Consider the following 13,618-nt stretch of genomic DNA (forward strand, 5'->3'; position numbering starts at 1 on the left):
GCAGAGTGACTGAGAGAGAAATGTGGGAAGGCCAGAGAGGCAACCAAGGCCACACTGGGAGGGCCTAGAGACCACTAAGAGAACTCTAGCTTTTCTTCTGAGAGAAATGGGGAGCTAGGGGAAGGTTTTGAGTAGAATGACGTGTTACAATTTCTATTTTTCAAGATTATGCTGGCTGAAGGGTTAAGAATAGACTGTGAGGGGGATTAAGAATCTTTTTGCCAGAACCCTTGTGAGAAATGATGGTGGCTTGACCAGGGAGATGGTGGTAGAGGGAAGAGCAATGCTCTGAGTCTGGATGCAGAGCCAATGGAGCTTCCTAAAGAATGAAACAGTTTTGTAACTTTGTAATGGTGACAGATGGTATCTAGTAACTAGACTTATTGTGGTGATCATTCTGTAAGGTATACAAATACCGAATCATTGTGTTGTATACTTGAAACAAATACAATGTTATATGTCAGTTATACTCCAATTAAAAAATGGATTTGATCATGAAAAAAAAAAGAGCCACACAGTTCTCACATATGGGGTCTAAGATAAAGAAGGGGGTTAAGGATGACTCCAATAAAACTGCCATTAACTGAGATGGAGAAGACAGATTACAGGTAGAACAAGTTTAGGAAATGTGAGAATCTTGTACTGGACACACTCAGTCTGAGAGCATTCAATATCAAAACGGAGATATTGAATAGGCAAGTGGATAGATGAGTCTAGAGTTAGGGGAGAGAAACAGACTGGAGATATCCATTTGACAAATAACAGTTAAAGCCATGAAAAAGAATATAGTAACAGCGTGAGTACAGAGAGAGAAGAGAGGCCCAGGGACTGAGCTTGGAGGCACACCACCACTGACAGGTCATGGAGGGGGAGCAAGCACAGGAGATGGATGAGCAGCCTGGGAGGGAGGGAGAAGACACAGGAATGGGCATCACAGAAAGCAAAAAGAACTTCCCAGAAAAGGGAGTGCTCAACAGGGCCACATGCTGCCTACAGTTCACAGCAGATGAGGACTGAGAGGTTAGAACCACAACATCACTGACAACCTTGACAGAAGCAACCTCGGTGGAATGGTAAGGGTGAAAGACGGAGAGTGGATTTAAGAGCCCGGGAAGAGAGAGATTTAAGAAGTTTGCGATTATTTCCAATTCACAGATGAGAAGACAGCCTCAAAGAAGTCAATGGCCAGGACACACAAGGCCGATGATATATGCACTCTACACATACATAATCCTTAATGAATTCATCTGGGAGGGAAGGGTGAGAACATGGTCAAGATGTAGACAGAGACTTGATACCTTCTACTCTTTTTTCCATTAACAAAAGGACCTTCTGAGAGGAGAAAAGCCCTTAAGTCATGATTGATGAAGGCACCAGGGCAAAGAGCCAGGGGTAGAAGGCAAGCCTTTGTACAGGGAAGGGAGCAGCAGCACCATCTTGTGTTCCATTGTCCCTAAATATGGGCACAACCAGTTCATCTGAACATTCAAGACTGGCTGCAAAGGGCCAGTTCCATTGCCAAAAGGAATGCCTCCTGCACCAGGTGCTCCATGGAGTCCATAGAGCATCCTCTGGTTCTTTAAAGGGTTAATTCTCTCAAGTCTGCTTATTTCCTCCCCAAAACTGCTGAAACTTTGTAGTCTCACGCTTAGAAGCTACCTGCCACAACCAAGAAAATGTGCAGAGAAACACATGGAGGTGTCCAGCATGCATCAGTGAGAAGAGCTCCAGGCTCCTGAGGGATGTACACCCCTGAGCACATCCATGCCTACTGCAAAAGAAGTCCGACATCTGCATCTCACAGCACCATCCCCAATGCCAGAAACCATTTCTCCAGTGCACTTCAGCACCACACAGGAAGAGGCAGTGTAGATAAGAGAAGGAGCTCTCACTTCCAAAGGCAGGAGATGTGGGTTCTGGTACTGGCTCTACCACAAGCTGTGTGAAAATGGGCAAACCCCTTACCAGTGGACAAAGGAATGGACCTTATCTGGACCTCATGTCTCAGAGTCTCAGTTTCCTCTCGTGGACAGTAATACAGAATACAGAGGTTGAAAGAATGGGCTTTTTGGTCAGGCTGCCTGGGTCCACTATTCATGAACTACGTTAACCTGTATTAAATTATTTAACTTTCTGAAACCTCATTTTTAGTAGCTATAAAATGCAGAGGGCAGTACGTACCCCATCAAGAACTATGAAAACAAAGTGTCCAGTAATGGTGTGGACCCTCCACTGCCTACTGTAATGCTACGAGAGAGCTGTCTTCCAAGATGCATTTATTAATAACTAATCTCCCCATCTATAACTAAGACATATAATTAGTAAACTTCTGATAAAGATATATACCAGATCAGTTGAAATAATGTCAAGAACAAAGAAAATCAAAATTTATTTAGCCAAAAAAGTCTAAAGAATAAAAAATGAATAGCGAAAGTGAAAGACTGTGACAGATATACCTTGAACGGGGATCTCCCCATAGTTTGGTCTCTTATCTGACAGCGCTGTCAAGGGTTTGGATGCAGAGATCGGCCCACTTATAGAATGTCTCTGAAATCATAAGATAAACGGTATCAAAGTTAGCTTAAATCTAGAGCTGGGACTCAGAAATAAAGTCAATGTTGTAGAGAGTAAATATTTAGTTATGAATTTGCATAATTCTTTCCACATGATTATAATAAGGCTAACCATACACACACTTACAGGCATATAATGCAATCAATACACTATTTTAAAAATTCACAGAAATATCCCATGTGCCCATTACTGTTTACCCCAATGGTAACATGTACAGTATAATATCACAACCAGGATACTGACATTGATACACACAAGATAGAGAACATTTGCATCGCCACAAGGATGCCTCCCGTGACTTTTGTATAGTCATACTTTCCCTCCCCACATCACTGAACCCTGGTATTTTGAGTGTGATCTCATTATTTTGTTTAAAGAAAATTCTTAAATATTACATACCAATCAGCTAAATATGAAATGTGCTCCTACTACAACTGCCCCAGTACAACCCGTCATCTTGATCCATTACCACTGCAGTGGCTTCCCCACTGGCTTCCCCATCTCTGATCTTATACCCTCTCTCCTCTGCTTCATTTCCTGCCATCTCTAGGTAATGTTCAAATACCACCAAACTACTTATTTTCATACAGTCCATGGTGTTTACATCTCTGTCCTTTCTGTCATGCTTATTTCCCCAGTCTTTTTTTTTCATCTAGTGAGCATCAAACTACTTATTTCATATTCCCAGGAGAAAAGTATGCACGGCTCAACTTCACATCCTTATCAACAGTTGATATGGTCTTTTAATTTTAGCCATCTGAAAGGGTACATAATGGGATCTTATTGTAAATTTAATTTTTACCTCCCAGTGACTAATGGTGTTGGACATCTTTTCATGTGTTTACTGGCCATTTGTGTATCTTCTCTTAGGAAGGGACTTTTAAAATCTTTTGTCTGCAGGGCACCTGGGTGGCTCAGTTGGTTAAGCATCTGTCTTTGGCTCAGGTTGTGGTCTCGCAGTTTGTGAGTTCGAGCACAGACCCTGCTTTGGATTCTCTCTCTGCCCCTCCTCTTCCCTCTCTCTGGTGCGCGCTCTCTCTCTCTCTCTCTCTCTCTCTCTCTCTCTCTCTCAAAAATAAATAAATAAACGTTAAAATCTTTTGTCTGCTATTTACTGGTTTGTCTTCGATCAAGAAGACAAATACATCTTGGAATACAAGTGTTTTGACAGATAAATGTATTGCAATCATATTCTCCCCAGTCTTTCATCTCTTAATTTTTTGTTTTGTTTTTTTTTGAAGGAGAGAGACAGAGCATGAGCGGGGAAGGAGCAGAGAGAGAGAGAGAGAGAGAGAGAGAGAGAGAGAGAGATACAGAATTAGAAGTGGGCTCCAGGCTCTAAGCTGTCAGCACAGAGGCCAATGTGGGGCTCGAACTCACGAACTGTGAGATCATGACCCGAGGTGAAGTCAGACACTCAACTGACTGAGCCACCCAGGCGCCCCTCCAGTCTTTCATTTCTTAATTATCTCTCAGAGCAGTTTCAAATTTTGATGCCCAATTTATTACTTTTATTTTATAATTCATTCTTTTTGTGTCCTAAATAAGAAATCCTGGCCTTCTCCAAAGTCAGGATGATTTTCTCTAACGTTTTCATTTAGAAGTTTTGTAGCTTTACCATGTACATTTAGGTCTACAGTTAATTTCAGGTTTTGTTTTTTTTTTTCTTTTTAAGTTTATTTTGAGAGAGAAAGAGAGAACATGGGGAAGGGCAGAGAGAGAGGGAGAGAGACAGAATCCCAAGCAGGCTCTGCACTGTCAGCACAGAGCCCGATGCGGGGTTCAAACTCATGAACTGTGAGAGCGTGACCTAAGCTGAAATCAAAAGTCCGACACTTAACCAACTTATCCACCCAGGAGCCCCAGTTTCAGTTTTTATACATGCCTTGAGGTAATGGTTGTGGTTATTCTTTCCCCATGTTGATTCTAGCTGTTCCAGAATCCTTTGTTGGGAAGGCTATCCCTCTCAATTGAATTACCTGGGCACCTTTGTTGAAAATCAACTGACCTATTGCTGGATTTTCTATCTATTCTGCTGATCTAATGTCTATGTTTAAACTTACGTCAGTAATTGCAACTTCTGGTACTCTAGCTATTTGTGGGATGGGGAGTTTACCAGCTTAATAAAGACTCTGTAAAAATGAATAAATAAACAAACTAGGTTGGTACCACACTGTCTTGATTACTGTAAGTGTTGTAATCAGGTAGTATAAGTCCTCCAAATTTGTTTCCTTTTTTATCCCCCAGATGCTCTGGATATTCAGGGTCCTTTGAATTTCCATATAAATTTAAATTTTTATTATCAATTTCTACAAAATAGCATGCAGGACTGTCATTGGGATTGTGCTGAATCTACAGATCAACGTAAGGGAGAACTATAAGATAATAACAACGAGTCTTCCAATCCATGAATATATCTCTCCATTTATTACTTAATTTCTCTCAGCAATGTTTTATACTTTCCACTGTACAGATCTTGCACAGTATTTTGTTAAATGTATTGCTAAGTATTCCAATTAAAAAATTTTTTTAATGTTTATTTATTTTTGAGAGAGAGAGAGACAGAGTGCGAGCAGGGGGAGGGGCAAAGAGAGAGGGAGACACAGAATCCGAAGCGGGCTCCAGGTTCCGAGCTGTCAGCATAGAGCCCGACGCGGGGCTCAAACTCATGAACTGTGAGATCATGACCCCAGTCTAAGTCAGACACTTAATCCACTGAGCCACCCTGGCGCCCCAGTATTTCAATTTTAAATTATTCACTGGAGTGACTAGATCTAAGAGTTAGCAAGAGGGGTCCTCAAGACATAGCTAATCTTTTTATAACCTTACCTTGTAAGTGACATCCCATGCCTTTTGCCACACTCTATTCATCAGAAGTGAGTCAGGAAGTCCAGCCAACATGGTTCCATAAGAGTGTGACTACCAGGAGGTGAAAGTCACTGAGAAGTATTTGAGAGGTTGAGTACCCCAGTTACTCATGGATCTCCTAGGTCTTTTTGAGCTTTATTTTTAAGGTCTTTTAAGGTAGGTCTAGCATAGTGTTTACTCAAGAGCTGCTATTTAGTTCTACTTCATGGTGTGCCCCTTAGGGGTCTCTAACGAATGTTCCAAGTATCGCAAGATTTCTCCATGGTGACCAGTGACAACTCAAACGATTCCCTGCCCTGTGTGAACTATGGGAAGTGTTTGCTTGACAGCTCCCTGGTAACTCTATTTCCTGAAAATTGTTCATGCAGCCTTGTGAGAATTCACCCTGTGACTGGCATTTAAGCAAAGACTCACAGGGATGCCTCTGCAGAGTTCTAGACCCTTCCTCTGTGTAGCTCCCTTCTCCCAGGTCCTCTGCCCTGCAAATTCTAGCTCTCTCATTCTTCCTAAATGCTGATCTGGGTCTCTTCAGACCCAACTAGTTCCCCCTTCCCAGCTCTATCTGGATTCATCTCCCCTGTAACCACCATCTGAAACCTCCCTACAGGACACGTGTGGACCCAGCAGGACTTTTATTAACTTGTACTCATGGATCACAGTCTTGTACTGCCTGTTGTATGTGTCTGAATATAACTGCTTCCTATAATTTGTCCAGTGCTCAAGTTGCTTGGGGTGGCAGAGCAATCTGGCCGCCACTCCTGCACAGCTAGAAGAATTCCCACTCAGAGAGTTTTGAAAACTAACAATGCCAATCTTGGGCCCTATTCCATAGAGATTCTCATTCACTAGGATGAGGCCCAGGAATCTATGATTTTCATGCACAATTAGGTTTGAGAAGCACTGTGCTAACTATAAATAACCAAGGACTACAAAGCTACTAAATGGGACTTGTAATTATTAACTTTTTCAACTTACAGAGATCTTTTACCTCCTATCTTTACAAAGTCATGCTTTGTACATTAAATTTCAACTGACATATACCATTTAAAGAAACTTCACCTTATTTGAAGTTTATATTTTGCACCTTTATTTTGCTTTTATTTGTATCTTGAGGTCTTTAGAAAAAGTGTGATTAACAGAGAGCACATAAAGAGCATTAAATCTGGGCACCTTGCTGGCTCAGTCGGTTAAGCGTTCAACTTTGGCTCAGGTCATGATCTCGCAGTTTGTGAGTTTGAGCCCCACACTGGGCTGTGCTGATAGCTCAAAGCCTGGAGCCTGCTTCAGATTCTGCGTGTGTGTGTGTGTGTGTGTGTGTGTGTGTGTGTGTGTGTGTGTGTCTGCCTGCCCCTCCCCTGATCGCACTCTGTCTTTCTCTCAAAAATAAACAAACATTAAAAAAAAAAAAGCATTACATCTATAGATGGGATATGGAATTCCCTTGCCTTCTTGTAAATTAAGAGCATAACACCTTCTATATACATGCAAATACAGAGCCACTAACTTGCAGCATTACAAATGCAGGAGTGCACTTTTACCCTAAATGTCACACAGGAAAAAGTTTAAAAAAAAAAAAAAAAGTATTCATTAGCAAAATACATGGCCAATAATAGTTAACACAGAACAAAAGTCTCCACTCACAAATAAAATGCTCCCAAACCCTATGGCCAAGGCTACCCTGTATCACAGGGTACTAGGTTGAAGGCCATTTTTTCTTTGGCTACTCTCACCTAAGTGGAAAAACTCCACCAGAGCCATTCTTTCCAAAAGTGGCTAACCAACAAGAGCACAGTGAGAGGGCCTCTTGGGCACTACAGAGCAATAGCCATCTGCCTTGCTTCTGGTCTGCATTTCCACAGTGGTCGAAGAGCAACTTTGGAGACTTGTCTATAATGGATTAGCAATGCCCTTGTGCTAGCAATGCCCTTGTGATATAAAATGGTCCACAATGAACCACACTTTTCTGAATTCATGCCTTGTGCAGAACCCTCCCACTCTGAATCTGTGCTAGCTTTATGACTTGGCTGGACCAAAAGAATGGGACAGAAGTGACACTGTCCAAGTTCCAAGACTAGGTCTTAAGGGGCTTTGCTAACTTCCACATTCACCTTCATGGAGTTTGAGACACTGCACCATGAAGGAACCTGAGAGGAAAGACCACATGGAGAGAGTGACCCAGCCATCCCTGGTGACCCAGGCCCCAGACCACCCTACGGCTAAGTGCAGCTGCAGAAGTGAGCCCACGCAAAACCAGCAAAGAACTGCCTGGTCAACACTGAAATGTGAAAAATAATACAACTGCTGTCTTAAGCCACTAAGCTTTGAAGTGATTTGTTATATAGTAGAGACTCAGACATGCCAACTACAGCTTCTACTTAGAGAGATGGTCCCTGGAGCCACACGCCCAGGTTCGAATCCCAGTTCTATTACTTCTTCATTATATGATCCTCAGCAAGCTGCTTAACCTTTCTGGGCCTCAGTTTCTATATGTGAAAACTAGGGGTAAGAACAGTACCAAATACTCAATAGAGCTGTTTTAAGGATTAAATGAATTCACATTATAAAGCATTTGGAACAGTGTAGAACACACAGCAATTACTCAACCCCTGTTAGCTACTGCTATTATTGGAGACTTTCAGAAGAGTAACATAATTGACCTTTACATAATTTATCTCAATGTAAGGATACTTACAACATTTCACAATTCCAAGTACATCCCTCATGAGGTTGTCACTGCCCCCTAACGTAACTGTAAATGACTCTGAAGAGGACTTTCAAGTGCTGAGGTCCTCACAGCCTACATGGTCATGGACACTTACCTGCATAGGGGAGACAGCTGCTGCAGGAGGGGTTTTCATAGGACTTGGACTCAGAGGCGTTCGAGGAATTGCAGCTGCAGCAGGGTTTGGTACTACAAAAACAAACAAATACTGAGTGTATCACCGTACAGTGGACGCTTTCATAACTGGTCTCCCCTGAAAGGTTCCCAAATTATCCAATGCTTTGGCTCCCCTGGAAACCGTCCTGACGTCTAACCTCCACAACACAGACACAGTTGTGCCTAGCAGGTGGTGCTTCTCCCGACACTAGGTGGACTGCCTGTTCCTCAGAGTCTTTGCGTTGATTCTCAACCCTGGTTATGCCAGTCATTTCATCTTTGCCATTTAATTAACTTTTGTAGTTAAAGAGCTCCATAAGCCAATGAAATTCAAGTTCAAAAAACCCAAGAGGAGTATTTCCATAAAGGCATCAGGTGAGAAGCCTGACCCACAGTGGATGCACATTCAACGAAGGAACACTGGAAAACAAAAACAAGAAACAAAGGAACGCTGGGCTCCTATTCATCTTTTCTCATGTTCTCCTGTGGAGTTCATCACTTCACAAGTATTTTCTGGTCTGCATTTAATGCATGATGTGTAATTATTCACTCGCATGTCAGTCTCCCTCTCTAAACTAAACTCTTCAAAAGTAGGATTCATAATTTACTCACTTCTAGATACTTGGGCTTGGTACAGATTCTGGTAGAGGGTGCATAAAAATGGTTATTCATTTGAAGTTAAATTAAATACAAAACAGGACAAACCAATGAAATCAGACATATCACACAGTGAGAAAAGATGAAGAAGTAGATCACTGTAGATCACTGTGGACCTTTTAAGGCAGCCAAGCACTTATATTTAAATTGCTATTGGGGCGCCTGGGTGGCTCAGTCGGTTAAGCGGCTGACTTCGGCCCAGGTCATGATCTCGCGGTCCGTGAGTTTGAGCCCCGCGTCGGGCTCTGTGCTGACAGCTCAGAGCCTGGAGCCTGTTTCAGATTCTGTGTCTCCCTCTCTCTGACCCTCCTCCGTTCATGCTTTGTCTCTGTCTCAAAAATAAATAAACGCTAAAAAAAAAAAATTAATTAATTAAAAAAATAAATAAATAAATTGCTATTTCTTTTTAAGTTTATGTTGAGAGAGAGAGAGAGAGAGAGAGAGAGAGAGAGAGAGAGAGAATATCCCAGGCACGTTCTGCACTGTCAGCTCGGAGCCCAATGTGGGGGCTTGATCTCATGAACCATGAATGAGATCATGACCTGAGCCAAAATCAAGAGTTGGATGCTTAACTGACTTAGCCACCCAGGCGTCCCTTAAACAGCTATTTTTAGATTCATTTTTTTTATGGAGATAAAATTCACATAATAGAAAGTAATTTTAAAATGTATAGCTCAATGGTATTTAGTATATTTACAAGATTGTGTAACTATCATCACTTCTACCTAGTTATAAAACATCTTTATTACCCTAAAAGGAACCTCAGTATCTATTAAGCAATCACTTCCCATTGATCTCTACCTGAGCCCCTGCCAACCGCCAAACTGCTTTCTGTCTCTATGGATTTACCTATTCTGCCTATTTCCTATAAATGGAATCTTACAACCTAAAGTCTTTTGTGTCTGGCTGCTTTCACTTAGCATGTTTTCCACATGGTAGTATGTATCAGTACTTCTTTTATTCCTCCTTATAGCTGAATAATATTCCATCAGATAGACACACCATATTCTGTTCATCCACTGATCGATTAATGGACATCTGGGTTGTTTCTACATTTTGGCTGTTGTGAAAAGTGCTGCCGTGAACACTTGTGTACAACTATCTGAATACTTATGTTAACTTGTTTTGCACATATAATTAAGCAGTGGAACTGCTGAGTCACTTAGATATATTTTATTATAACATTGCTTTTTCTTTTTTTTTTTAATGTTTATTTATTTTTGAGAGAGAGAGAGAGAGGGGTGGGGGAGGGCAGAGAGAGAGAGGGAGACACAGAATCTGAAACAGGCTCCAGGCTCTGAGCTGTCAACACAGAGCCCAACGGGGGGCTCGAACTCACGAACTGCGAGATCATGACCTGAGCCGAAGTCAGACGCTCAACCGACTGAGCCACCCAGGTGCCCCTATAATATTGCTTTTTCAAAAAGATCAGTATAGAAGCAGATTTATCATCTTTTTGCATTAGAGCTCGTTTCATCAATATTTTGAATAACTGCATGACTTTTAGTGTAGTCATTCCGTTATTATTTCATTTTAGAAGAATAGATTTTTGTAAGTCTTTCTTTCATTTTAGTCCATCATATTACCCAGAGGTAGCCACTAACAAGAGTTCCAAGTGCATCTTCCTGCACTTTTAGTGCAAAAATCTATGTATTTAAAAAACAAAATCATGCTATACAATACTAGTCTGCAACTTACTATAAAGTATTGCAGGCATATTTTAACATCAGTACTTCGAGATTGACCTCATCCTTATTAAAAAATGCACAGTATTCTATTGTACTAATGGGTCATAACTGACTTAATCCTTTAAATGGGCACATAAGCAATTTTCAGGTTTTCCATTTTTTCAAACAACGCTACATTGAAAACTTTGTGTGTATAGCTGTATCTATGCATCTTTATAAACTTGTTCCAGTATTATGTATGAGAACTTCAGGGTCTCTGAATATGGCATTTTAAATTGGAAGATATTGTCCTCCAAAACATCTGTACCAACAGTGTGTGTGAGTATACAAGTGACTTTTGCTCTGATTTTAAGTCAAAGAAAACTGATTTGTGTATAGTCATAGAACATAGATTATAGAAACTCTATTATTAGAGTGAATTAGTATAAAGCCTATCATGAAGTTTAAAGAATTTTTAGAAGAAAATATAAATTTTACGACACCTTATATTTAGTTGTTTTTTTTTTGAGATTTTACTTATTTTTTAAATGTCTACTTATTTTGAGAGAGACAGAGAGAGAGAGAGAGAAAGAGAGAGCACAAGCACATGTGAGTGAGTGGGAAAGGGGCAGAAAGAGGGAGAGAGAGAATCCCAAGCAGGTTCCACGCTCAGCACAGAGCCCGACATGGGGCTCAATCTCACCTCCTCGAAATCACAACCTGAGCAGATATCAGGAGTTGGACACTTAACTGACTAAGCCACCCAGGAGCCCTAAGATTTTAAGTAATCTCCACACTCGGGGCGCCTGGGTGGCGCAGTCGGTTAAGCGTCCGACTTCAGCCAGGTCACGATCTCACGGTCCGTGAGTTCGAGCCCCGCGTCAGGCTCTGGGCTGACAGCTCGGAGCCTGGAGCCTCTTTCCGATTCTGTGTCTCCCTCTCTCTCTGCCCCTCCCCCGTTCATGCTCTGTCTCTCTCTGTCCCAAAAATTAAAAAAAAAAAAAAAAAAAAAAAAAAATTAAAAAAAAAAAAAAAAGAAAAAAAGAAATAAGTAATCTCCACACTCAACGTGGCGCTCAAACTCACAATCCTGAGATCAAGAGTCACATGCTCTACTGACTAAGCCAGCCAGGTGTCCCCCATTTAGTTGTTTTTAAAAACTACATCCCTGGGGTGCATGGGTGACTCAGTCAGTTAAGCATCCAACTCTTCATTTCAGCTCAGGTCATGCTCTCATGGTTTGTGAGATGGAGCTCCGCGTCAGGCTAAGGCTGACAGTGCAGAGCCTGCTTGGGATTTTCTTTCTCTCTCCTCCCTCTGCCCCTTCCCCTGCTTGTGCTCACTCTCTCTTTCAAAATAAATAAGCAAACATAAAAACTACATCTTTTTCCCTTTCCCAGAGCTGAGGATTAGAGAGATGAAAAGGAGGCAGGCATCTGAAGGTAGGAAGAATGAGCTTCTGGGTACAGAAGAGCCCATGTGACATGGAGCCTGACTTATTTCTGGACTGAAGTCCAGTGAGGCAGGAGTATAGAGAGCAGGGGAAGAGTGATCCAACTGAGGCAAGAGGAAGGCAGGGTCAGACCACGTATGCATCTGGGGATCTGTATTTCATTCTAACTATAATAAAGCAGCTAAAGGAGTTTAAGCAAAAAACAGATCTTTTTGTCATGAAATGAAATGGAGAGAACTGAAATTAGAAGATATGGTGGTTGGTACTAGCAGTTGATTGTGCTGCTAGAGATGGAGACAAGTAAACAGAACAAAGATGTGTCTGCTAGAGGCTAGACCGACATATGGAGGTGAGAAAGAAAAAGGATTTAAGGAAGGAGGATTTCTGGCTTAATTAACTGGGTAGAACAGTGCTGCCAGTTATAAGGGGAAAGACTGAAGCTCAAGGACAAGAGTGTGGTTTTGGACAGAAGATGTGTAGGAGATACCTGAGTGTCAATGTCAAGCAGGCCTTTGGATTTATAGACTTATAGGAATTTAGAGGAAGGGAAAGAGCTGAATTCATACATCCGGAAGATTTTAGGCACAGAGAAGACACTCAAAATCCCAAGACTATCTTAAGACCAAGTCTGAGACCAAGATGTCTGAAGTTGAACAGATCCTAAGTCTCCTGCTAAAGTCACTTGACTGTAAGACTAACTCATTAATACTACATGAAATTTGATGAGGCTTAGAGAATAGGATGGTAAAGAAAATCAAACCAGGCCAGAGAATTGATGGTAAGTGAATAATGACTGCCTGCCCATGGCATAGGGTATAAGAAATTACCTTGCGATGCACTGTCGAAGGATTTGATGAGGGTTTTTACCGTTGGGGTTGGCTCAGAGGAAGTTGAGGACCTTCTACTCAGTCCCATCCCTTGCCTTAAGGCTGCCAAATCTCTCTCAACAGCATTCATGTAGTTGTACACCCGGCCTCGCTCTTCCTCTTGCCTGAAAACAATATTGAAATCAGGGAGTTTTTACACATATACTAGCAAATAACATTTTCCCCTCCCTACTGAAAAGCACTAAAAAATATCAGTTTTTAAAAAGACATTATCAATAGAGCTGAGTAAATTACCTAGTCTAATATTCTCATTTGCTTGGTAAATTCCAGGAAATGATATTAAAATTTTTATATCAGGTTATACTAAATAGGTTAAGTAACCATCAGAATCCATTTTCATCTGAGTAAGTGTAAGGTGAGGACATCAGTAATCAATTAGCAGTAAAATGGGAAGTGGACTGGCCAAATATCTTGACTCAGAACTGGGGATTTCAAGGTTCTGTCCTGCTTTGAAGAGTCTGGGAATTCACCAGTACATATGGATTATCTGTACTAGCAGGATCTAACATGCCATGCATAGACATTGAAATACAAAGAAATGAAATCAAAGCTCATATTCTTTAAAACAAACAAAATCTGCTACAGTCTCCAAATAGATTTCTACAAAGGAAAAAAAAAAAAAAAAAAAAAGCCT

General features: G+C 41.3%; 1 protein-coding gene across 3 annotated transcripts in view; it reads right to left on the reverse strand.

Moving 5' to 3' along the window:
• SPECC1L (sperm antigen with calponin homology and coiled-coil domains 1 like) overlaps positions 1 to 13,618 on the reverse strand; it is a 141,844-nt gene that overhangs the window by 54,709 nt on the left and 73,517 nt on the right. For all 3 annotated transcript variants that reach the window (XM_060612580.2, XM_060612581.2, XM_060612583.3), the window contains 3 exons: positions 12,925 to 13,088; positions 8,262 to 8,353; positions 2,457 to 2,547 (listed from right to left, as the gene is read on the reverse strand). In XM_060612580.2, coding sequence (XP_060468563.1) covers positions 2,457 to 2,547; positions 8,262 to 8,353; positions 12,925 to 13,088 — 347 coding nt within the window. The remainder of the gene's footprint in view (positions 1 to 2,456; positions 2,548 to 8,261; positions 8,354 to 12,924; positions 13,089 to 13,618) is intronic.

The sequence above is a fragment of the Panthera onca genome, chromosome D3 (genome assembly GCF_046562875.1).
Source record: "Panthera onca isolate mPanOnc1 chromosome D3, mPanOnc1 haplotype 2, whole genome shotgun sequence".
NCBI lineage: Eukaryota > Metazoa > Chordata > Mammalia > Carnivora > Felidae > Panthera > Panthera onca.